This window comes from Aquarana catesbeiana, linkage group LG03 (assembly GCF_042186555.1).
Source record: "Aquarana catesbeiana isolate 2022-GZ linkage group LG03, ASM4218655v1, whole genome shotgun sequence".
Taxonomy (NCBI): Eukaryota; Metazoa; Chordata; class Amphibia; order Anura; family Ranidae; genus Aquarana; species Aquarana catesbeiana.
Genome location: NC_133326.1, coordinates 520,599,575 through 520,627,214, shown reverse-complemented (window position 1 = coordinate 520,627,214; position 27,640 = coordinate 520,599,575). Strand labels below are relative to the sequence as shown.

The window sequence follows — 27,640 nt, the reverse complement described above, 5'->3', positions numbered from 1 at the left end:
AAACACAAATTAAAGTCTGTAAAGTCCAGGAAGTATACGTATGCAGCATTAGTGGCAGCTCCTTTGAGAGCGAAGCAGTCTCTGGAAGAACATTGGGAGAGACAAGGTGTGGGGGGGGGGGGGGGGGGGGGTGGGGGGAACACACCCCAGCAGAGGTTGCAACGCATGGTATATTTAAATTAAAATCAGCCAAATTGCTACTCCCACTAATATAAAGATCAATAGGCATATAACAGTATAATACTGTGGTCACTCAACAGGCCCCCGAAGGATGGTGGTGTGCAGATGTTAACACAAGAGGAGAGGAACTGGCCGGACATCTGTCTTGTCATCTTGGAACCAGCATGGAATACACTCAGTTGCATCGGAAGGGACATCAGAACATGGAGTTGGCGTTTCAATGGATTTGCTTTTGTCAGATCTAAACAGTCTATATAGAAATTCACGCCGAGCGTGGACCAGAGGCAATATAACTTGTGAGAAAACATCTAAACACTTATAATACATGTTAAATATTGACATTCCAATATCATGAGACAAAACAAGGTATATATCTAAATGTGGGTATTGTTCTTGTGTCTTGTAAGACAATCAGGAATGAACAACAATAAAGAAGCTAATGACTGTGGGTACAAATAAATATATTTAAATAATGGGTATGTTAGGTGAGAGAGATTTACCAAAAATTATATATTCATATTATGTTAAAATAAGTTAGAGAGCATTATTTATTTTAAAATGAGGGGAAAATTATCTAAAAGGAATTATGGAAAAACAAAGTTCCAACCAATGTCAGTCTCAATGAGGTGATTCAGATTCCATTTGTCAGTGGTAAAAATTTAAAAACAGTTATTCTATGTATTGTTAGTATAGCTACCGTGTTTCCCTGAAAGTAAGACATCCTCCGAAAATAAGGCCTACTTCCAGTTTTGCCTCTCGTAATATAAGGCATCCCCCCCCCGATAAGGCATGCCCCGAACATAAGGCATCCCCCCCGAACATAAGGCGCCTAACTCTGGACCGTAGCGGCAGGCGCCCCTGCGCAGCTCACTGATTGGCTGCAGCTGTTCAGGCAGTGCGAGGTCTCTTTAAATCAGTGAGCTGCGGCTGGCTCTCTGGATGGCGATTGACATCCCTGATGTTGTGCAGGGGAACGTCGCCCGTCAGAGAGCCCGCGCCGCCGCTGCCAGACACAGGAGTCGGGCACATTGTGTGGAATCTCGCCGCCACAGGGGTGACTGCTTTTCTGCTGAAGGGTCTAAAGTACAACAAATACTGGTAAACAGTGCTGGTATTCTTCATTGAAAAAGAAAAGACATCCCCTGAAAATAAGACCTAGCGCATCTTTGGGAGCAAAAAATAAATATAAGACACTGTCTTATTTTCGGGGAAACAGGGTAGTAGCAGGAAAAAAAAAAAAAAAAAAAAAAAAAAAAGCGCCTTCAAAAGAAAAATTAGTAAGTTCCCAAAAGGTCAAAGGTGACCCCTTACCCAAATTTACTGGAGGAATCAAAAACAAATAGTAGCTGATGCACAGGCAGAGGGTATTCTCACTAAAACAAAGGCAGCCTTTTTTCTGAGACAATTCTACAAAGTTCCCTATTTTTTTTTTACCGTCTGCTGAAGGTCCATAAGGATATGGCTAATACACCTGGGCACCCTATTGTGGCCTCCATGGAAAGAATCACCTCCAGGTACTCTATACATCGATAACTTTCTTCAACCGTTGGCACAGGCCCTTCCCTCATTTACCAGAGATGGCAACCATTACGTCCCTACTCTTGGGAATCCTCCTACCTCTGGATGTCATTAGATGTGTTCATTATATACCTCAATAGCCCATGATGTAGGCCTCTAGGCAGTATCCCACTTCCTTTTACTGATTGTCTTACAAGACCCACATTTAGAGAATAAATTATACATACATACCACACACCTCGTTCTGTCTCATGATATTGGAATGTTAATTTTTAACATGCATTTTATTTAGAGGTTTTCTCACAATAAGTTATATTGCCTCTGGTCCATGCTCTGTGTGAATTTCTATATAGACCATTTAGATCAATAGCCTTTTAGATCTGACAAAGAAGTGGATGCTTTGAAGAGTTATCTCCATGTTCTGACGTCACTTCTGATGCGACTCCAAGTGTGTTCCATGCTAGTTCCAAGAGGACAAGACGGATGTCCGGCCGGTTGTGCCTCTCGTCTTAACATCTACACATCATCCACCAGGGAGCCGCTGAGTGACCACATTATACTGTTACATGTCTAGTGATCTTTATATTAATGTGAGTAGCCATTTGGCCGATTTTAATTAAATATACCATTCGTTGCATCTTCTGCTGCACTTAGTTTTTGGCTCACCTTGTTTTTCTCCCATTCCCCTGGAGAATGTCAGAGGCCCTGCTAACAGTGGACCCAGGCATTCCCCGGGGGGGGGGGGGGGGGGGGGGGGGGGGGGGGAATGTATGTACCACGTTTTGGACTTCACAAATACAGTTGCACAATTTAACTTGGAATCAGACACAAACAAGTGTGTTACATTAATATAAGCTACAAAAGGTGACCTGTGGTTTAGGTGATTGACATTCGTGGTCCTCTAACTGTGCATAGGGTATTAGTAATTCCCCAAAAATTGCATTAAAAATGCTTTCCTTTCATGACTTCCAGTACAGGACTATATGCTTTATTCAGATGTCATGTTTGCAAGGTCCTTAGCCACAGGAGGGAATGCCAGATGTTGATTCCCTGGTGTCTAGATTAAATCAGAAAGGTTTAATCACCCGGTCCAGGGACCCTTGGGCCTTCACAGTGGGCACTATGGTGGTGCTGTCGGATCAGTTCAGCCCGATTATGCTTTGTCCTTTCAAAATCTCCCTCGCCTATGTCACGAGATCAGAGGGTATTCTGGTGATACTCACTGCACTGAATTGGCTCAGGAGGATGTGGTAATCAAAATAGGTCAGGATTCAGAAGGGCCAATGGAGCATCTGCCAGGGGTGCGAGTATCTAAGGGCCAGTGTTCCATCCTGCTATACGATCACTGCTTAGTGGTATAGCTGTTGAAGCCATGATCCTGAGGGACCAGGGCCTAAATATTGGCCTCCAGTAGCTCACATTTCTCCCCTTGTACCCAAATGGGATCTCAATCTGGTTCTCTTGGCTCTTAGAAGTTGCCCTTCCAACCCATCAGGGATATCCCCTTGTCTACCCTTACTCAAGGTTGGATCTCGCTGCCATCTGGAGAGGCTTTGGGTTAGTGTTCTTATCCTTAAGGATTCTATCTTTGTGTTGTACAAGGACAAGGTTGTTGAGGCCTAAGGACTTTTCTCCACTTTCCACATTAATCTGGGTATTGTCCTTTTGTCCCTCCAGCCTCAAAGCATCTTAGGTAAAGGATTACCTTGTGCATCACATCCAGAAAATGGATTTGTCCATTTCCCCATTAGCTACTGCCTCCTTTAAGAAAACTGGATGCAGTCTTTGGGCTTCCAGAATGTTCCCTTAATGGTCTTCCTGCCTCCCACTCCACTATTGCAAGGTTGATCGGACAGTCATCATTAAGGCCTTTAAACAGGGATAGGAGGAAGTCTTTAGACTAAAGGATGCTCTATCAGATCCGTTAACACTTCATGGGCTTTTCAGCACCAGGCTTCCGTTTCACATTTGCAAAGCTGCCACCTGGGCATCTGTTCAAACATTAAGTTCTATCAGGTGAATTTTCAAGCCTCCTCTGATGCTAGTTCTGGGTGTAAGGTGCTAAAAGCTGCTCCAAGTCTGTCAAGCCAGACTTATCCTGTTTGTTATATGGGCCTGTTGGCTTTGTTTTCCCAGGTTTCCCACACCTGTTGGACAGTTTTCGAAGCCTGTGTCTTCTACCAGGTGATCAAGAAAATAGAATATACTTGCCACTAAAGTCATTTTCCTGGAGTGCCCATTCACTTGAAGTTGCTGCTGCTCTGCACATCCTTTTGGACACCAAGCTGTTGCTCGGCCCCATCTCCTCTCCCCTCATTAGCTGCGATTGAAAAAAGCAGGCAACAATGGCTTCCACCACAGTCTTAGCAAATGAGAGAGAGAGAGAGAGAGAGAGAGAGAGTCTCTAGGGAGCCGAGACTCGCAGCCACATAGCTGAATCGCAATGGGGAGCCGAGACTCGCAGCCACATAGCTGAATCGCAATGGGGCTCAGGTAGGTATTTTGGGGGACTGCTGCACACAGGTTTTTTACCTTCATGCATAGAATGCAACACCTTTCAGGCCACAGCGACTCAAACTATTTAACATCTCTTCTTTAACACCAAATGTGGTTTACCTGATTACATGTGATGCCACATAATATATATGGGGTAAGGACCACACAAAACAGTTGAGGGACCATTTTTATGAACGTGTGTATAGTGTTCAGAAAAACATAAGTACCAATGTAGGGAGACATTTTAGGGAATTGCATGCTTGTGATATCTCTGCTATGAAGGTTCAGGTCATTGAGAAGATCCGCACTCCTAAGAGGTGGAGAGATTTCATATTTTATGCTACAGGGAGGTATTTTGGATATTTTTACTCCAGACTCGCATTCCCTCCGGTTTAACTTTTGAGTGGGATGGAAGCCATTTTTTTATAATAGGTAGCATTCATCCTATTATAATTGTCCGACTTAAATCTCCTGTTCATATAGGCCCCCTGGAGTCTTTTGGCTATTCGCCTACATATACATTTGTATGATAGGGGTTTGTGACCAAGTTGGTTTAGGTAATTTAGAATATGGTTATATTAGATTTAGGCTTAAACTTACTTTTAGGTCTGCCACTGATATCTAATCGGGGCAGTTTCCACCAGTCCCCATTTCCTTTTATATTGTTCTGACAGTTGGCGGACACCATATCACATGTGTCTCTCTGCGATCCTTTGTTATCACTTTTATAAAAACGCATGGGTTTTGGTGTTCTCCATATAAATATTTTTATTTATCTTTGCATTTACTTTTTCTATGGTGTCAGTATTTGGTCATGCATATGCACTCGTATTGTTGAGAATGCTTTTAGTTTTGCTTATCAAGACATGGGGAGAGCTGATCACACTACCTTACACCTGTGTGAGGCTTGGAAGGTCAGTCTTCCTTTGGGTTTGAAGAAGCACAAGGTGTGAAACATCATCACCCTTTGGTCTACTGTCATAATCCTGGTGGCAGTCTTTCAATAAACCTGTTGGATGTATGTTGGTGTGCAGCTAATCATTTCTATTTTGACTCCAGGGCCTCCAAGCATGCAAGAGGTAGTCAGAAAGATGCCCAATGTATGCACTTTGACTTTTTTGCTGCCTAAACTTCAAGCTTTTATACATATGATATCCTCATACTCAGGGGTAGAATGTTTTGGGGTGCAATTATTGCTAGTAAGCCCATCTGTGAGAACTTAAAGTGGTTGTATACCTTCATGAAATTGACCAGATCATCAAGACATGGGGAAGACTACTTGCTAAAGTTAAAACCTAGCATCAGAATGGGTATTTAAGGGACTTTGAATGTGGCCTGGTTGTTGGTGCCAGGCTGAGTATTTAAAAAACTGCTGATATACTGGGGATTTCCACACGACCATCTCTAGGTTTTACAGAGAATGGTCTGAAAAAAAATATCCACTGAGCAGCAGTTGTGTGGACAAAAATGCCTTGTTGATACCAGAAGAGAATAGGCAGACTCAAATAACCACTCGTTACAACCAAGGTATGCAGAATACCATCTCTGAACGCACAATACATGGAACCTTGAGGCAGATGGGCTACAGCAGCTGAAGACCACACCAGGTGTCACTCCTGTCAGCTGAGAACAATTCACACAGGCTAAAACTTGGACAATTAGAAGATTGGAAAAAGGTTCATAAAATTTGCAGCGCTAAATAAATGAGGTTCAAAGTTAAATATAAATATATATATATATATATATATATATATATATATATATATATATATATATATATATATATATATATATATATATATATATATATATATATATATATATATATATATATATATATATATATAAAAAAAAAAGTCCATATAGTGCTTGAACACTAAAGTGCATAGTGACAGATGAAAAGAAAATCCATTGAATATCCAAAGAAATGTGACTGTTTAGATGAATATCCACCTGGTGCAGCTCCACCATGTTAACAGAATGTGAGCTTACCAGATCTCTAGACTCCACGATAGAGGAGTCTAGACAAGCGTTTAACCTGCCTGGCAGTAGAGTCTGGCTCGGGGTGAATTTTCAGTACCAAAAAGCGGTAACCCCCGAGCCATATGCAGGATCGCATCGCAAGATCCAGGCAAAGTTACTTACCTTGTCACCTGGATCCTGCGATGTCTCCCTGCTGTGTCCTCCGTTCAATTCATCAGTGCCGGGCTCTGGACCCTGCGAGTGTCATGACGCACAGGGATGAAGCATGGCACCAAATTCAAAAAGTTCACACAATACATACAGTTATGTAATCTGTAAGATTACAGTGTACTGTATCAAATTATTTCACATCCCTTTTGTCCTGTGCCTGATAGAGAGAGTATATCTATATATCTCACAGTGTTCTGCCTGGAAACTGGAGATTGTCCATATCAACCAAAAAGTGTCCCTTTTGCATCAAAAGCAGTTTTAGACCAGCTAGAAAACAGCGATAATAAATTTGAATCACTTGCAGAATTGAGCGATAGTGATTTGTGGGGAAATCCATCATTAAACACTGAAACAGCAACAATTCTGCATTATATTAGTTATTAATTATAATTTAGGATTGTGTTTCAAACTCACCCGGGAAGTCTACTAGACTCATTTTGACAGATTTAAGTGCATTATTCCTAAGAATTACAGGCCTACAATATAAAACGCCAAATTTCCATGCAAAACATTGTATCGCTTTGAGCATCAAAAAAAATCTGACATAATCATACCGAAAGGGAGGCTAAATAATAATCTAGCACTCAAGGCGAATCCCTTAGTTAGACTGGAAATGAAGGTAACATGGCTGGCCAAACAAACCCCTGGTGTTCCTCAGACATAACCAATAAATTAAGAAAAGTGTGGTCCACTTAGTGTAAAACCGTAAAAACATTGAGAAAAGGTTACTAAACACTTACAGCAATCCAGTGAATAGTCAGTGGTTAAAATGTTAGTTTCCCAGATAAAAAATTACTTTTATACAAGCTCAATCGGCATGGTTAGTTTAGAAATAGACTACGTCCTACATGTTTCGTCATATGGGACATCACTGGGGACATGGAGTCTATGTCCATCTCCACGCCATTACAGATACTCCTCTTTTAATGACTTACCTGTTTGGCGACCGCTTGGACTTACGACCAGCTCTCCCGAACCACATAGGACGTCATCACTCTGCATCAGGCTCGTTCCCGCTGTTTTACAGGTATTTACTGTACTCAGTTCTCCTAAATGCCCCTTCCAGTGTTCTTTATACTATACTGTCATGTCTTTATGTACAGTAATTTAATGTGTGCTTGTACGGTACAGGTATTGCCCACATCATGTCAGAAAAAAAAAAGCGTGCTTGCACCTGCAGAAAGTGCTAAAAAAAAAAAAAAAAAAAAAAACACACAGCATTGATCTTGATATGCCAATCATTAGGGGTTATGAGGCTGGCAAGAAAGTTAAAGAAGTAGCAAGTTAATTGGAACTTGCACATTCTACCATTTCAACAATCCTAAAGGATAAGGATAGCGGGAAAGAGGCAGTAAAAGCATCGGCAGGATATCAAGCCATAATAACTAGGCAGTGGAAAGGCCTCGTTCATGAAATGGAGAAATTGCTGGCAGTATGGATTGATGACCAAATAGAAAAAAAATTATGCCAATGAGTCTTGATTCAAACCAAAGCACGCAGTATTGAGAATTTCAAAGTGCACAAAAAGGAGAAGAATCAACTGAAACATTTACAGCAAGCCATGGATGGTTTCAAAGGTTTCGTGGGAGATTGAACTTCCATAATTGGAGCATCAGTGGGGAGGCTGCAAGTGCAGATGTGGAAGCAGCTGAAAAATTTGTGGCTGAACTTGATAAAATAAAAAAAAAAAAAAAAAAAAAAGTCCTACATAAACAGATGATAAAACAATGCCCGGTTCATATATGCGCATGCAGCTCGTAGCAGGGGTCCGGTGTGTGCTGGTTCAGTTTCAGGTCCGATTTCAGCCCAAATTTTGGGCTGAAGTCGGACCTGAAACAGACCAAAAGACGCAAAGCATTTTGTGCAAAACGCACCACGCCCACTGCGGAGATATGAACTGGCTCCATAGTGAGTCGGTCAAAAATCTCCTGCTGTTGCTAATTGGATGCGGGGATTCTGCATCCAATTCACAATGGTGTGAACCCAGCCTTAAAGACAGGATCACGTTGTTGGGAGGACATGTTGCTGGGTTCAAAAGGTAAAGCCTCTCATCTATCATTCACAGAACCCACATGCATTGAAGCAGGTTAGTAAGCACACATTACATGTTTATTATCGTGTAAATAAAGCATGGATGACAATCTTTGATGACTGGTTCATCAATTGTTTCATATCCTCGGTCAAGCGTTCTGGTCAGCAAAAAGGGTGTTCCCTTTAACATTACCCTCCGGCTTAAGAATGCCTCAGGCCATCCCCAGCATCTTGATGACCTACATCCAGATGTAAAAGGTAGTGTATCTACCTAAAAACTACTGCTATCCTACAACCCATGGATCAGGGTGCAACAGCAACATTCAAGGCCTACTATTTGCATACCACCTAGAGTTAAGTAATGAAGATGTAATAGAGTTGGAAGCACAGCAGCACTGGAGGAAAGGAGGAAACAATGGAAGAAGTACAAAATAAGAAGTTCACAGTAGGGGGTTAGCTGGTGTGTTTTTAAAAGTGAATGCAGCTATTACAATTAGAGAGTATGGACCTAAATGTTCTCTAAAGTGAAACGGCAGATTAAGAAACTTATGTAATGTTATGAAATTTGATGAAAAGAAAAAAAAAAAATTACTACAAAGCAGAGCACCTTAACAGAATTCTTCTTGTAAGCTACCCCTACCAGTCCTATCATTTCCTTGTAGTCTTCTCCCTCATCTACAACTCCTGTCGACCCTGCTGGTAACTCCAAATGACGACACCGATTACCCTTTGAAGGATTTGATGACTAAAAAGTCTACTGTATACGTTTTAAAAACAAGATGGCCATGTCAAAATCCGCGTAGAAAACAGAGCCTCGGTTTGGCGACTGGTAGATAGCCAAACCTCAATCTCAAGACAGCAAATGTCGACTGGGTGCTACCTAGAAAAGCAGTTATTGCATATAATATAAAAAAAAAAAAAACCCCCCCCCCCCCCCCACACACCACACAGCATGAAGAGCTTTCTTCTGACATCAGCTGGGGAGATCACATGGCCACTTAGCCCCTCCTGCAGTAGCCCTGGAAACTGGCCTGAGAGTCATGTGACCGGTGTGAAGATTGCTATCTGTATTTACAAGCCTTTATATAAAATATTTTTACAGTTTGCTATGCCTACCTATTAGAGGGGCTGGCAGTGACAATTTATAACTTTTTATCTTTACAAATAGTTAGTGCGTGACCATGAGGGACAAATTCATAGATCCATTTTACCTCTAATTGGGCTCCTCCCCTCCATGGTGGTAAGCATTTATCCATTGCCACAAAAGGAGGTTCCCGAGTGTCTCCATTATGGCAACGAGAGAAGTGTTTCGGCACTGTATGTTCTTTCTTATCCAATTTTTTTTTTTTATGTTAATATGCTTAATTTGTTCGTATTGAGAACGTTCTTGCTGTCCTACCCACATACTGCTTCCCACCATTCTTTGTGGTACATGTGATGAAGTGTTTGATAGGATAAGTCCTGCCAGTTAGAGTGGAAGAGAAAGGGTAACACTTGTTTGCCATCTTTATTAACCGCTTTAGCCCCGGAAGATTTTACCCCCTTCCTGACCAGAGCACTTTTTTTGCGATTTGGCTCTGCGTCACTTTAACTGACAATTGCGCAGCCAAGCGATGTTACACCAAAACAAAACTGACGTCTTTTCCCCACAAATAGAGCTTTCTTTCGGTGGTATTTGATCACCTCTGTTTTTTGCACTATAAACAAATCAAAAACCTGACAATTTTGGCAAAAGCAATATTTTTTATACTTTGTTATAAATATCCCCAAAAAATTTTCTTCCGCAGTGTAGGCCGATATATATTCTAGACTTTTTTCTTCAAAATAGCAATAAGCGCACAAAAAAGCTATAGCGTCTACAAAATAGGGGATAGTTTTATGGCATTTTTTTTTTTTTGTTTTTAATTAGTAATGGCAGCGATCTGCAATTTTTATCGTGACTGCGACATTATGGCGGACACATGGGACCATTGTCATTTATACAGCGATCAGTGCTATAAAAAAAAAAAAAATAAAAAAAAAAAAAAAAAAAAAAAAAAAAAACACACACCACTGCCAGTGTGCCGATGTATATCGGCATGCAGCAGTCGGCAAGTGTTAATCTTACAGACTGCACACCTCTTACAAGGGTAATAACTCACCAGGTTCTGAAGAAAAAAAAATAAATAAAAAAAATTGTTGGGATGAGGGGCTAAACTATTCAAGGGAGGTAACCCTCTGAAAAACGGAGTATAGGGCCCAATACTCTATCGATATTCAAAACGGACCAGCGTTTCTTGAAAATCATTTTAGTGGATAATGCTGCCCAAAGTGGTACCGTTTCCTCAAAAATAAGCCCTACCGTGATTTTCTAGGATGGCTGCAATATAAGCCCTAGTTAAAGTCCTTGTAAAAACATATAATCCGTTTTGTAAAAAGGTTATAGAAATGTGTGGCGTTTCACCTTGTGTTAATCTATTGTGGAAAATACTGCACCTTATTACAGCGCCGCTTAGCAATCACGTGACCCGCCAGAGATCTTCTCTCCCTCTGGCTGACTTCAGCGGCCCTTCCCTCTGCAGTGCTCAGAGCGGGACCGATGTCAGTGGAGATCTCGGCCCCTTCCTCTGCAAGTATTCAGAGTGGGGAAGAAGAGATCCGATGGGTTACGGGAGGAGCCCAGCGGCGCTGTTAAGGTATTTTCACAATAAAGTTATACAAGGAGACACTGCACATTATATATTCTTTTAACAGAATGGATTACATAAATTGTACAAGGACTTTAATCAAGGTTTTAGGATTACAGAATGTCATAATGCTGACAGGGGGCAAGAAGACAGGGGACACAGGAACTTTAAAAACTATTGTTTTATTCAAGGGTTTTTTTTTGGAAAAACAGAGCGGTAAATGACACAGCACAAGCACTGTGCATCATGCTTAAAAGCATGGGTCTTCAACTAGGACCCTCCAGTTGTTCAGGAACTACAATTCCCATTATGTCTGAACGTCGGAGTTTCACAATGCCTCATGGGATGTGTAGTTCCGCAACAGCTGGAGGGCCATAGTTTAAATATCCCTGCTTTAAAGGTTCAGGATATATAATTTTTTTTTCAGAAGATGACTATTTGAATAAATGTAGATTGTACATACCGTAAATAAGACATCCCCTGAAAATAAGCCCTGGTGTGTTTTTTGTAGACAAAATACATACAAGACCGGTCTTATTTTCAGGGAAACGCGGTAATAAAAGACCATTTGAAATCTTGATTTGCATTGGACTTAGTCTTATTTAATAACAGAGAATCTCTATTGAGACTACAACCCTGATCCATTTCATTTTCCAAAGTGGCCGCATTGTAGCCATTTTCTATAAATCTGTCCCTTAGATAGTGACTGATACACATGTGCCTTAACTGTTGTGCAGTTACGCCAGAGTCTGACAAATTGGCTCCAAGGCACGGATTCGAGCCAGGACCTATGATGACCGTTAGCCATAGGTATGTTTGAAAAATGTGCTGTAATAAGCCTATTCTCTACCCCGATTACAAGATCCAGGAAATTAATCTGCTCTATACATGCGCCTCATAGAAGGAGAAGAGAATACCCCGTTCATTCAAGAACTTCATGTATTGATTTTAGGGACTCGAGACTCCCCCTCCAAAAAAGGGAGGAGGATGTCGTCCATATACCTCCCCCATAGAGCCAATGCCAGTGGTGTGCACGCATAGGACATCCTCCTCCCATTTGGCCATGAAAAGATTGGTCAAACTGGGGGAAAATTTAGCCCCTATGGCCACACCCTTTTCAGCCACATCCATCTATCCACACACACACGTATTGAATAATAAACTTTCGCCTTTTATACAAAATTTTTTTTTTTTAAATCCCTTTTTTGCCATTTTATAGCAATGACCGCTTTTCTATGTAGGACCCAGTTATAAAGCTGACATTTGCTGTCCCGTTCGAGGTTTGGCCATCTACTGGTTGCCAAACCAAGGCTTGGTTTCCTACTCTGATTTTGATGCGGCCATCTTGTTTTCTAAACAAGGCTTGGCCATCTATAAAGATCTTGTAGTGGCCAGCCATGTTACCCTTGTTTCTGGTCTAACCACTGAGGGATTGAGTGCTGGATTTTTTTAAAGCGAAGTTCCGCCGAAAAAAAAAAAAAAAAAAAAAAAAAAAAAAGTAACCACTTGCCAACTACCTCACGCAGACATACTGCGGCAGAATGGCATGAACAGGCAAACTAACGTTCATTGCCCTTTAAAGAGGCGGCAAGCTCCGCGAGTCGGATCGCGCGGACTCAATGCCCGCGGGGATTCTCATGGAGAGGAAGAGCGGAGAGATGCTAATGTAAACAAGCATCTCCCCGTTCTGCCTAGTGACAGTGTCACTGATCTCTGCTCCCTGTGATCGGGAGCAGATATCAGTGACGTGCCACACACAGCCCCTCCCCAGGACACACTTAACCCCTACACTGCCACCTAGTGGTTAACCCCTTCACTGCCATTTACACAGGAATCAGTGCAATTGTATAGCAATGACTACTGTATAAATGACAATGGTCCCAAAAATGTGTCAAAAATGTCTGATGTGTCCACCATGTCGCAAACAAAAACAAATTTAATAAAAATGCCATAAAACTATTCCCCCCCCCCCCCCCCATTTTATAAACACTAACTTTTGCACAAACTAAGCAACACTTATGTATTTTTCTACATATTTTTGGAAAAAATTTTCGCAATATCGGCCTAAATTGAGGAGAAAAAAAAAAAAAAAGCTATTTTTTTGAGATCCATGTCGCACGACCGCGCAATTGTCAGTTAAAGCGTCGCAGTGCCAAAATTGCAAAAGGTGCTCTGGTCAGGAAGGGGTTAAATTCTGCCGGGGCTGAAGTGGTTAAAATTTAACAGCTACAAATACTGCTGATTTTTAATATTAGGACACTTACCTGTCCAATGCGCCTGCGATGTCCTCACCCAATCTGTCCCTTGGCTCCTGGGTGGAGGTGCCGGCGTCTTCAGTAAGGGTATCAGAAAGTCTTGTGGCTTCACAGCCTGGTTCCCTACTGAGCATGCATGAGTCATACTGCGCAATCTCACTGGTCCCTGCTGTCTTCTGGGACCTGTGTGTCTCCCAGAAGACAGCGGGGGGACGGAGGAGGGCCGGACGCTGTATAGATAGCCATGGATACTGTGGGGATTTATGCCCGGAAGTGGGAGCAAATACCTGGATTACACAGGTATCTGCTGCCCCCTGAAAGGTGCCAAATGTGACACTGGGGGGGTAGGGAATAGGGAATCCGAAAAGTGGAAGTTCCATTTTCGGGTGAAACTCCACTTTAAACACTTGTCTAGACTATGGAGTCTAGAGATCTGGTATGCTCGCATCCTGATCATCATCAGTGGAGGTGCACCAGGTGGATATTCATCTAAACAATCACATTTCTTTGGATATTACTCCAATGTACTTTTTCATCTGACACTATGGACTTTAGTGTTAAAGCACTATATGGACTATTTGAAAACAGCCTGGAGGGGAAAGGGGTTTCTCATGCTAGTCTTGAAATAGTAACTACCAAGCAATCCCACAATCAATGGTCAGGGGTATTCTAAAACCCTCAATGCTGGTGATCAGCAGCAATCCAAGTCCACACACAACCCCCCCCCCCCCCCCCCAAAGATTTCAATCATGGTCAGTGGCAGGTTAACCACTAGCCCTACTTGCCCATCACTGGCTCTTTAAACTCCCCTACAACCTCTTCATCAGCTGCAGCCATTGAGCTTTATGAACATGTTCTTTAACCTTTTGTTCTCTTCCTGTTGGAAGGGGGGGGGGGGGGGGCCGGCTCACCAATAAATGGCCTACTATAAGTTTTATACTGATTGACGATCACATGGCATAGAGCCACTCTAATTTGCTGTGCCTTTAGCTGATGCCCTTCCCTGTCAGAGTAGGTAGCAGCTTTGTGCATGCTAGGCATACAGGGACCATTTGGTGATTAGTTACAAAGGTCTAACCTAGTGCACCTGTGAACATAGCATGTACGTTAAAGTAGGTTTCTAATCAGTATACATTAAAGACCACAGACCTCTGCAGCTGCATGTACTGTGAATTTATTAGTTCTCAAAGTTAAAACTAAGTACTTTTAATGGTTGTTCTGAATATGTAAATACTTAAAATGTTGATATCAAAAGTGAATCTGTTCGACTATGTGGAAAGGCAAACACACAAACACCACCTTCTGCCCACCAGAATTGTCCCGTATTTTTGAACATAACTTCCCATCTCTGCTGGCCAAGACACGAAAACTATTAGATAAATGGAATACAGGCTTACACTGCTGGTTCGGCAGATGCAACCTACTAAAAATGAGCATCCTGCCAAAGTAGTTATACCTTCTACAAGCCCTACCCATCAATATTCCACCCCCGTATTTCCAGCAAGTACAGACACCATTTACGAGTTTTGTATTGACTCAGAAGAAACCCTGCCTCCCTCGCTCTCAATTATATTTACCAAAACATTTAGGTGGACTGGCGTTACCCAACGTACGAACATACTACCAAGCAATACACTTGGGCAGGATAATCGACATCTATCTGAACCCAGAGTTTAGAACAAGTGCAAAACAGATATCCCTTTGAAGAGTGCACTATGGTGCTACGATTCCCTTCCCCAACAATTAAAATGCCACCCTCTTATAGGGAACACGCTTTTACAAAGCACTAGAGCAGTAAACTCAGCATCCCTTACGACAAAAGAATCACCACTGATGCCAATCATAGGCCATCCCAGCTTTCCACAAGGACTCCTGATGACAGAATACAAAAACTTAAGAGCCCTAAACTTCGAAAATGCCGCTAAAATTTGCTGTTGCAGGAAGATGGCCATCTATGTTAGAGCTGACAAGTGACTCAGGCTCATTTCAACTACCCTTCTAGAGTGCAGCCAAAATCCATCACTTCCTACACACCATCCCAAATCCCCGAAATTTCACACTACAGCCAACTACCTATGAGGAATACTGCTCAGGCACTGAACACCTCCCACAGGTCCTTTCCAAAGCATACTCACCATTAAATTCACCCCAGGAACAACCAGAACTATTGGGCATAGTAAAATGGAACCAGAACTAAAGCGCACATTCATCTCAAAAACAGAAAGAACACATTATCCGATTCTCCCTTAAATTGTCCATATGCACCAAAATTCATGAGACCAATTTTAAAATACTCCATAGGTGGTATCTCAGTAGACTACACACAATCTTCCCTGAAAAATCAGATCTCTGCTGGAGATGTCAAAAAGGAAAAGGGAACGATGTTGCACATCTTCTGGACTTGGCCGAAATAATCAAATTTCTGGGAAAATGTACACAAGGTCACCCAGAGAAAACTTACTGAACGGGGGATACAGGAGAGAACAGATTTTAGTCATACAAGCACCTACATGGCAGGCAGAAGCTAGAGCTCTTACCTTTGCTTTGATGTATTTCCGGATACTTCTGTGGACCCTGCAACATTCTGTTAGTAAGCTAAGAACGGGTGTGAGACCTTCTCTGTAGCTGCAGCCCTAAGATGAGATAGAGACAGGAAGAAAAAAAAAGAACCAATATTACCAATTCAGACTGAATTTTTATTTCCTGTTAATACCAGTCAGTTGAAACCATTCAATTGAAGCAATGACATGAAGTATTCCCAGCTCCAGCCAAGCCAGTTTATCAGTTAGGGGGGAGAATTGCAGAAACTCTGCTAAAGCTGCCCATAGAGGATTGAAATTTTGATCCATGTACGGGCAGTGTGGTTATACAGAAGTCGATCAAATGATCAACTTTTGTAGAAATGACCTGCTGGAATTTCCTCTTGATCAGTTTTGCAGGTTATAGCCTGGGAGGGCTGATCTGTGCATTCTGAAGCTAGAGAAAATCTCCCCGCTTTCAGATAACAGGTCGGGGGGGGGTTAGGCTTTAAGTCAATCCATCACAGCTAACTGTTAATGAACCTCTAGAGGAACCCTGGTTGAGAAAGGCTAAGAGTAATGTGGGCTAGACCTTTTGGATGTCTACGCAAGGCTTTTACAGGTACATAAACATGTAGAAGGGTTTGTCAAAATTTAAGTGCATTTTGTAAATTTTCTAGCCTATGCAGATTCTTGAAGTTTTTAAATTTAGTGAAAACGTGCCAGAGATGTCCTGGAAGTAAATGGATCCTCAAAAAGTCCTGTGAAGATGCATTACTTGTAGGGTTGCATATGTCACAGATCCTGCAGTCTGAACTGCAGAGGTGCCGAGGAGTTTAGAAGGCACAGTCAGTAGAGGCAGATACCACATATCAAGGTACCATGGGTTACGTAGTCCTTAAGGCTGGGTTCACACCATAGCATCTCCGCAACCAATTTGCAATAGCAGGAGATTTTGACTAGCTCTCTATGGAGCCGGTTCACATATCTCTGCTGCGAATTTGCACAGGAGCCCAGTGAATCTCTTGGTCCGAATTCAGCCAAAAATTCGGGCTGTGAATGGGGATGCACAGGACCACATTGGTATTAGGTGAAACCCAGCCTAAAGGGCTGAAAGTAAGCCAAAAGGCATGAGCAGAGAAGCTGCAAATCATGCAGAGAATCCAAGCAGTTGGAGAGAAAAAAAAAAAAAAAAAAAAAAAAATTTATAATAAGACACCAAAAAAAAAAAAAAAAAAAAAAATATTGAACCCCCTGCCTGAAAGTGCGGGGGGGGGGGGTGGGGGGGGTGGCGCGTCCAAGGAAGCACAGTAATGACCTTAGTGTGATTGAGAAAAAATAAATAGATATATCCAACTCCCATCTATCACAAAGCATGTAATTAACATATTGGAGTTCTGTTTTCACCACCTGAATACAGATGTATGCATGTTACACCTTGGATTGAGGTTGTAGTATCATCACTTTTTTACATGCTGTGGAAAGGACAGATGCAAATTGTGGCAGCGAGTGTACTGTAAAAAGGGAGGAAACAGATGTCCTCTAAGATCAGATACCAAAATGGACAAAATCCTTGTTACTTCTCTTTAAAGCCATTACACTGGTCTTTGTTTGACCTGCTCCTTTAAGGCCAGAGGAAAGATAAGTAAGCGACTGTAAAAGTTAAAGGAGATTTAAAAAAAAAAAAAAAAAAAAAAAAAAAAGGAAAAAAAGTTTGTGTTTTGGATAGGGTGGGTGAGTAAGAACTCAAATACCTTGTCTATTCTCTTCTCCATAAAATTCAGAATGAGCTGGATTGCCTCCATGTCTGGCTCATTATTGTTTGCAGACATTTCTTGTCCACATGAGGGGATGAGAACATCCAGGCAGGAGACTGGAACATTGCTCAACAAGTTGATCGTATTGCTGTAAACAAAAATAAATAAAATGGTTACAAAATCTTGGCATCAAATTACATTTATCTAAGACAGTGTCCTTGATAGGGACCAGTGTTGGCCATGTGACCTGCTGCCATAGACAGTCAAATTGTATTCCAAGAGTAAGGCTTAAGTAGAATGGAGCTGGAAGTTGAGTAATGCGCCATGACTCTTCTTGCTGTTGGGCAAGTTTTCTATTGCCCTACCACAGGAATGTCTACCTACACAATTAAAAACAGTTCCATTTTGGTCTGTATTAAAGTAAAAAATGCAACTGCACAAAATTTGTTTTATTTAAAGTGAGCCTGTAAATTTGCCCATGCAATACAAGTAAAAAGATACTTGGCTCCCCCAGCACATCGGTATATACACCCTCTCACATTTGCTTGATCCATCACTTGTGTGGCCACCAGGACAGCAAAGAGTACCCTATGAAGGCCCAAAAAGGACTTGTTAAAGAGCACGTGAGGTTATAGGTAACTCTCGGCCCCATGCATTAGCACTGGGCTTGTCAAGAGGCACCTAGCATTCTCACAGTCCGAAAATATTCAAAACAAATAGCGCTCTGAGAATCCTGTGTCAAATATGCAATCAAAAAAAAAAAAAAAAAAAAATTTTTTTTTTTTTTTTTAAATTTTAGGATTTCTCATGCAATTTTTTTTTTAGGGTGGCCCTCCACTTTAAAGATCACGTGCACCATGCAGGGCTCCTTAAAGCCAGTCTGAAACTGCCTGTACAAAGGCAGGCAGCTTACACTGACAGACAAGAAGACTCAATGATCTACCAAAGCACTCAACAGCACCATGGATGGAAGTTCATTGACAACTACAAGCCAACAGCTGTCGGGACTTGTAGTTTTCCCATTCACAGACCTCTGACTGATGCGGCCGGCTGGGTGGAGACCCGCATGGCCAATTTTTTTTTTTTGGGGTGAGAAGAAGATCTCCCGCTCACTGTCACAAGGCTATTGGGGGGGGGGTTTATAGTACAGTAACATGTTACGCCCTGATGAAAAAGGAAAAAGCCAAACAGAGGCAAGAAATTTGTGTACACACACACACACACACAGGTTTTCCAGGGACGGTGTCTCAACCGGCTGATGCTAAAAAGACCAGCATGGCTTCCCAGCATCTACTTAAGGCATTTACTTAATGCAGAGAATGCATTAAGAGTGGAGCTCTACCCCAAAAGAGGAAGCTTTGGGTGCAACGCGGAAAACATCTGTGGCTTCATGCAAGTCGCACCTGAAGGTCGCAGAGATTTGAACATTACGATTGCTGGCAATAGGCTGCGACTTGTCAAATCACATTACAAGTCGTGAATGTAATGCTAGCTGTCCATCCCTTCAAGACCTCACTTTGTCACAGGGCTGTACATCATAACTGAAGAATGAGGATCAGGGGGAAAGGGCTGTAGTGCCAAGCCACCAAGATCAACCTCCACTTCAGAAACTTTGATAAACACACAAAACTAAAATCATGTTAAGACCCTTCTTTGTGCAGGCATTTAACCCTCCAGTTGTTTAAAACAGTTAATCTACATTTTAAAAAAACTCTATAAAACCCTGCAACAAAGTTTTCGTCTGGCTGGGAAATGCCAATTTCTAGGGTAGCCATGTGACAAGTCTATCAGGGCATAAACTCATAAAACATTAACAGTCTGCTATGTATTACAGAACTTATTTACGTCATTGAAAGCCAACACCTTTCTGAAAGATACACCTGGCTTTCACCTCCCATCATAATAGGGCATTGTATGCCTTTTCAAACTTTTAAGAAAGGCTCGTCAAAGATCAGCATGGATGTATGTGTTTTCATGAAATACAACACACTTCATAATTATGACCATTGGGCTGGCACTGCTCATTACATACATACTTTGTTTCATGCACTGATCTGCTACATAATGGTTTATCTTTACCACAATGAAAATGTAGGAATTTGACTCTGAAAACGCGGTGTGGCTTATACCTGCAAGTAGGGAGGCCAAGCCACAGCAGTAACATGCAGAGCTTCCTCTATGGTTTATCCAAATCTCCATATTCATGGCCACAATGTTAAAGCATAATCTCTCAATTCCACATCCAATGTCAATTATTTCTAGCCCATCTCTGATAATTGGGACAATCTTGAGGTTTGTAAACTTCCATTTGACAATTCCCATACATTTTCTTGTTTGAATTCTGTGACACATTTCACAGACCCATCTTAACGACAGAGGCCCTGAGAGGAGGAGTTTCAGGAGACGGAGCTAGCACATAAAAATGACTGCTTGCAGGCAGCAAGGTACCATGGGAAATTAAAGTAAACTAGAGAAGCTGCAAAGTTGGAGAGATGGTCAGCAAACAGGCATAACTTCAAAATCTCCTTAAGTGGGCCTAATTGGATTGTCAAAAGACAACCATACACCTAAAGTATGCTGTGACCATAGATTCTAAAAAAAACAACAAGCAGTCATTTCCAGACAGGCAACGTCCCTTCCCTGACCCCCAGAAAGCAGAAGGAAGAGGAACCTGGACATGAGCAGCATTTACTGAATTGGTCTTCCTCCAGCAACTGAAAAGCCATTTCTCCTCCTGCCAGCATTCAGCTGCTGCAGGAGGAAAATACAAGGTGCTGTTCTAGTAAATTCTGCCCTCCTGTAATTTACCAGCGATCACTGCAGCTTCCATTAATATCTAGTGGACCTGCCATAAAGCCTCTTGTGCAGGTTCCCCCTGTTGTGGGGTGCCTCTGTGCCCACCTAGTTTTACTCCTGCACTGTCACCCTATCACCCCTTGTGGTACACTCCAAGCATGTGCCAACACCAGGAAGCCAATTGACAGCACTGATGTGCGCCTGATGCGGGAATGTGCTAGTAGACATGACTGAAAACAGGAGACCAGAACCACAGAAATGTAAAGATACAAGATATTCACATGTGGCTTTTATGAGAGACCCACAGATGGTTTCCTACAGTGATTGCACCAACAAAGAGCAGTGCCATCTAAGTGCAGCAGTAAAATGCTTTTTAATCCATAAAAGACAAATGGGAGCTCACAAGATCAATAAGATCCCAGCGCATGTTAGGTTAATGAGGTTCACCCACTTGTGGGAACACTATCTGCTCGCTGGGCTAGAAGCAGCTGATGGATCCCAGCTCTTCCTGATGCCCCTTTTGTCTTATGAATTAAAAAGAATGTTACTGCTGCACTTAGATGGTACTGCTCTTTTGCCTTCTATAGAGTTTCTTCTAGCTTGTTAGGAGCTGGCAGCCATCCACAGTCAGCTTATCCAAGACCACCATTAGTGCTTGTGCCGTATATGAACTACTACATATGGACTCCTTGTGACAGCATTTTTAGATTTTCCTATCAGCTTGATGGAGAGAGTAGGCAAAGTACAAGCCAACTAAAAGGTTACTCAGTTAGGGGTTTAAAGGGAAGTTTGCTTCGCTGACACATTTGACACCTTTTGGGGTGGGGGTTGAAGAAGTACCCACTCCCATGTAAGATCGCTGCAATTGTTGTGCAGTGATCTGCACAATTTCCGGCCCTTGTCCCCCTGCTGTGTTCTGGAAAGTATGCAGCTCAGAAAGCTGTAGAGCAGAAAGTACTCCAAGTGCATACTTGTTCCAGATGAGCAACACTTCCTGTCCTACGGTGACAATGCTCACCCACAGTACTGTAGCTGAGCACCATTGTCACCCTAAAACAGGTCATTGTTGGGGTATCAAGACACTAAAGAGGGATTTTTTTTTTGGGAGAAACAGTTGTGTGGACAAAAATGCCTTGTTGATACCAGAGGAGAATAGGCAGACTCAAATAACCACTCATTACAACCAAGGTATGTAGAATACCATCTCTGAACGCACAACACCTTAAAGCAGACGACCACACCAGGTGCCACCCCTGTCAGCTAAGAACAGGAAACTGGAGGCTACAATTCACACAGGTTCACCAAAACTGGACAATAGAAGATTAGAAAAACATTGTCTGGTGAGTCTTGATTTCAGCTGCGACATTCATATTGTTTACGCCAAAATTCTGAAAGCATGGATCCACCTTGCTTTGTATCAACAGTTCAGGGTGGTGGTGAAGGGATATTTTCTTGACACACTTTGGGCCCCTGAGTAGCAATTGAGCATTTTTTAAAAAGCAAGGCCTACCAGAGTATTGTTGCTTACCATGTCCATCCCTTTATGACTACAGTGTATCCATCTTCTGATGGCTACTTCCAGCAGGATAATTCACCATGTCACAAAGCTCAAATCATCTCAAACTGGTTTCTTGAACATAATGAGTCCAGTTTACTCCAACGGCCTCCACATCTCAATCCAATAGAGCAACTTTGGGATGTGGTGCAATGGGATATTCTTTACAGCTGACAATTCTGCAGCAACTGTGAGGCTATCATTTCAATATGGACCAAAGTCTGCGGAATGTTTCCAAGACCTTGTTGAATCTATGTCACAAAGAATTAAGGCAGTTCTGAAGGCAAAAAGAAAGGGGGGGGCGCGCGCTGGGGTTTCCAACCAGGTACTAGCAAGGTGTACCTAATAAAAGTGACCGGTGAGTGCATTTTCTCTATATAAACAAAAGGCTAAAAACAGTATTAACTAACCTGTGAAGCTCCTCAGTCTTTCCCTCAGAAGGACCCCGGGACAGTACAATATGCCGTAAGAGTGCAACCAGGTGACGAAACTGGTGAGCATCACTCTGCAAGATAAAGTGTAGAGAACAGATCACCAATAGTAAGAAAATCAAAAACAACCTTAATTCATGCAATTACATGAACACCAATTCTGTAGGAAAACAGCCACAAGATAATGTACATAATACACACAAAGATCTGCTGCACAGACAGCCCCCCCCTTAAAAACCTATGGAACACTGAGAATTCTTACCTTGGGCCCAACTCCATCCATTTCCTGAATACACTGTGCCCATACACTGCAGTGGTGCCATCACACGAAAGAAGCTGTGGCTCTTGTATTAGCAAGCTGCTGCACCAACAGGTAAAGCAGAAGTGGTCATGTGACATGTTTCAGTTCACCACATGACTCCCCTGAATATGAAATGCATTTTCCTGTAATTTCCCTCCCAAGGCAATATTTATACAACTTGCCCAACCACAGATATTTACCCAAACCCCAACAATGGGGAATGGGTGATCCCCTGCAGATTTAAATTTTTCTCTCTTTTTTTAATCCTAGGTGTATTTTAAATGATAGAGACAGAATATCAACCAAAAATCCAGGAAAACAAACACATAATGGAGTTGCAGTTCAGTGAGCAATACAAGTATGTGATCCCCAAGTAAAACGTGACTTATTACTTGGTGAAGAAACCCTTGTTAACAAGCAGATGTTTCTTATAGTTGGTTACCAGGTTTGCACACATTTCAGGAGGGATTTTGATCCACGCTACAGATCTTCTCTAAAACCTTAAGGTTTCTTGGCAACGCGAAGTTTCAGCTCCCTCCATACATTTTCTAAAGGATTAAGGTCTGGGGACTGGATAGGCCACTCCATGACCTTAATGTGCTTCTTTAAGCCACTTTGTTGCCTTGGCGGTATGTTTTGTTTCATAGTCATGTTGGAAGACCCATCTTCAGTGTTCTGGCTGAGGGAAGAAGGTTTTCATCCAAGATTTTACAATACACGGCCCCGTCCATTGGCCCCTCAAAGCAGCAAAGTCAGCCTGTACCTTTAGCAGAGAAACCACTCCAAAGCATAAGGTTTCCACCTCCATGCTTGACTATAGGGATGGTGTTCATAGATTCATAGCATTTTTCTTCCTCCAAACATAGCAGGTGGAGTTAATGCCAAAGATAACTTTTGGTCTAATCTAACCACAGCACTTTCTCCCAATTCTTCTGAATCATTTAGATGTTCACTAGCAAACTTCAGATGGGCCTGTACACATGCCTTCTTGAGGGAGAATTTCAATCCATGGTGGTGTATTGTGTTACCAATGGTTTGTTTGGTGACTGATCAAGGCAGTTGGGACCACATTCACAAGCGCCTCCTGTGTAGTTCTGGACTGATCCCTCACTTCTCATGATCATCCTTACCCCATGAGGCGAAATCTTGCATGGAGCTCCAGACCAAGGGCGATTGATGGTTATTTTGGATTTCTTCCATTTGCAAATAACTGCTCCAACAGTTCCTTCCCACCAAGCTTCATGCTAATGGTCTTGTAGCCTATTCCAGCTTTATGCAGGTCTACAATCTTGTCCCCAACGTCTTGACAGCCCTGTGGTCTTGCCCATGATCGTGAGGTTTGAATGGAAGAAAGATTTTGCGGACAAGTGTCTTATATGCATAAACAAGCTGCCATTAGAGCACCTTCCTAATTTGACAGGACTAATCTGTGTACCACATGTGCACATACTGTAGCCAGAATTATGGATGGTTGGTAGTGGATTGAACAATTTTACTCACTGGACTGCAATTCAATTTATAACATTTGTATCAGGTTTTTTAGTTGATATTCTGTCTCCATCATTTAAAATTACACCTATGATGGGGGGGAAAAAAAAAAAAAAAAAAAAAAAAAAAAAAAAAAAAAAAAAAAAAAAAAAAAAAACACACCACACACACACACCCTTCATTTCTTTGTAAGTGAGCAAACTTATAAACTCTGCAGGGGATCAAATATTCTCGCCACTGTATGCTGATTGACAGGATATCACACAAGTGATTTTTAGCTATGGTTGCAGAATGGTATTCCCCTTTACAAGAATTTTGTTTCAGTAAAGAACAATGACATACAAGACAGGATTTGGTTGTTAGAACATAGATTCAAGGAAATGTTAGCCAGCGTGTTGAACGAATTTCTGAAAACAAACTAAGGCAGACTGTTATAATGATGCATTATAATTATTCTCCCTGGCTACAATTCAAGTGTTATGTAGCAATATGTGAGATTGCCTTCATGGAGGTTGTAAGAGGAGTTACAACATCCACCCGTCTTAGGGAGCAGAGATTTTTGGACAAAGTTTCTGTAATCAGAAACGTCAAACACAAGCAGTATAAGGACCTGAATTGAACTGGTTTTACCTTCTTGCAGGCAGTCAACGTACAGCAGAGGTGAGCGAGAAAGGCAGTACAAGGAGCTAAATGTAGCATGTGCTGTCAAGACACAAGGCTAGAGCAGAGCAAGAGAGTCGCTTATTGTGCCGATTTGCCATTCATTGTCCAGTAACAAACTGGGGGTAGATCCAGGAGGACCTGGGCTCAGGAGTGGGTTAACTGGCCATCAGACTGAGGACAGTGAGTCCTCAGGCTGATGGCCAGTTAACCCACTCCTGGTTAGTACTGCAATTGATTTAAGATAACTGTTTAATATAGAACTAAAGAACAGCGTTTTCTTTATGCTGGCAGGAATTTATTGCAGAAGAGTATGTATGGCTCCCTTCTCTTAAAATGTACACTGAGCTGCACAAGCCATACAAACAAGTTTAGTCTTCCCTGGCTGGCCAATTCAGATGGCTGAAGACTGACCTGAAGACTAGGAGAAGCAGCAATGAAAGCGCACACACGGGGAGGGGGGGGCACAAACTTCACATCAATAGTGGAGGGCTCTTTATTGAACTTTTCCACAATGTTTAAAGTTATTGTAAATTTTTTTTTTTTTTTTTTAAAAACAAAGTCATGTCATGCTTACATACTCCCTGCTCTGTGCAAGGACTTTGCACAGAGCGGCTCTGATCTTCTTCTGGGGTCCCCCCTGGCAGCACTCTGACTCCTCGAGTGCCCCCACAGAGCCGCATTCCATGGGGACATGCTCCCGAATCCTGCATCCATTGACAGGACTCAGCCCCACCCCTGCGACACTGGATTTGGTTGACAATGGCTCCTGCTGCTATCAATCTATCCAATTAAGACCTGAGACAGTGGCTGGAGCTGCTCTGCTAGTCCTTGATGCTGGAATGATCAGGCAAGATCATTGCCCTGCCCCCCCAACTGAGGGATTACAACTCCTTTAAATACACTTTGCATACCTGAACATTGTGGCAAGAGCCCTGGCAAACACTCGTGCATTCAGTGCAGCCCCCATTAACACAGGTGCAGCTTTGAAATTGCGCTATTTTAGCACATTAGTGCAGTTTGCACTGCCGATTTCACACAACTGAAGTCGCAAAGAAAATCAGCAAAAAGTAGTGCACAAACCTTTCAGAGTCGCAGCAATTTGAATGCTTCCAATGCCGACAATGGGATGCAACTTGTCACGAGATTTGGAGCTGTCAAATTACACCGGTGTAAATGGGGGCTTAAAGGAGAATTCCAGCCTGAGCTCATTAGATACCATCAAGGTTTGACCACCATTCCCAGAAAGGTTGAGAACCAGGCCCTTTTTGGCCAAAAGGGCGCGATTAAGATGACTAGAACCGTTTCCTTTTGAATTTTCCTCAATATTAATGGAATTAACTGGAATGGGGGGAGGTATGGCAGAGTAGCAAAGATGAAACTTCCATTGATACACCAATGCTGTCCCTAGTGACCCGTCGTGATTGCTTAGGGAAAAGAATTGAGGAACTTGAGCATTCTCCTTTGGAGGCAAAGAGGTCCACCTCTAGCTGCCCCCACCTTTCGGCAATTATAGCGAAAACTTCTGAGTTCAGTGACCATTCTGCTTCTTGCTCAGGAAAGCAGCCACTCTTCAGGGTCCCCTTTATTTGGATTGCAGACAGAGACAGTAAGTGTTCTTCTGCCCACCAAAGATTTTTCATAGCTAGTGCTTGCAATGACTTGCTCCTTGTGCCCCCCTGCCTGTTTATATAAGCCACTGCCGTGGCATTGTCTGTTAGTACCTGAATATGGTGCAAATGAAGATCCTGAGCAAATGTTACTAGAGATAAGGCAATCACCTTGACCTCTCCAGTTGGAGGACCTTGTTGCCTCCTTCTTGGACCAACTTCCCTGAGGGAAGTTCTTTTCTAGGTGGAAAAGCCCAGACTAAACCTTTTGATAGGATCTCTTGCCCTTTCCACCACCACAGTGACCTCTTCACCTGAGTTGGAGTTTTTACCTCTGTTTTTAGAGATCCCATGATCTCAGGAGAAAAGCCTGCAGGCACCTGCAATGCAGTCTCACCCACTGAACAGCTGGCATTATTGAAGTCAGTACTCCCAAAGCAGACATAACCAGTCTTATTGTTAGGCACTGTATGGTCTGCAGTGCTGACACAGTATTGGGAATCTTGTCCTTATTTTAGAAAAATAATCTCCTGAGACGGGTTTAGGGAAGATCTTTGGAGGTCCCAGAGACTCCAAATGGTTGCATGCTTTTCTTAAGTGGCGAAAAGTAGCAGATCGTCTAAATAAGGAATGACTGAGATTCCCTGAAGACAAAGCAGAGCTAAGGCTTCTGCCATCACCTTGGGGAAAATTCGGGGTGAGGATGACAGACTGAATGGTAAGGCCCTGAACTGTAGATGATGAATCACACCTTCCATCCTTACCACCAACCTGAGGATACTTCTGGGACTGGGGTGAAATCGGGATATGCATCCTTTAAATCTGTTGACGCCATGGAGCAACATGGTGTCAGATTTGACTGGGGGGGGGGGGGGGGGAAGAAAAAAACAAAACACACAAGTCCATCTTGAACTTTCTGCATTTGATGGATTTAGAATCAACTGGAATTTTCCTGTTGGTTTTCTTACCAGGGAAGACATGAGAATAGAACCCCTCCTGCCGTTCTTTTAGTGGCACTTGGATCACTACACCCTGCTGCATCAGTTCTTCTAAAGGGGATTTCATCACCAGGGCTTTTAACTGGATCCCTTGGAGTTTGTCACCAAAAACTTTCTTGGGGGGCTTTCGGTAAACTCCACTGTGTAGCCCTGTAAGTGGTCAGAATAAACTGATTTGACGTTATC

At 42.4% G+C, this 27,640-nt stretch overlaps 1 protein-coding gene across 1 annotated transcript in view; it reads right to left on the bottom strand.

The window, feature by feature from the left end:
• RIC8B (RIC8 guanine nucleotide exchange factor B) overlaps positions 1–27,640 on the bottom strand; it is a 69,384-nt gene that overhangs the window by 27,518 nt on the left and 14,226 nt on the right. The window contains exons 4-6 of the mRNA XM_073621210.1: positions 22,377–22,471; positions 17,613–17,763; positions 15,877–15,972 (exon numbers count right to left, since the gene is read on the bottom strand). Coding sequence (XP_073477311.1) covers positions 15,877–15,972; positions 17,613–17,763; positions 22,377–22,471 — 342 coding nt within the window. The remainder of the gene's footprint in view (positions 1–15,876; positions 15,973–17,612; positions 17,764–22,376; positions 22,472–27,640) is intronic.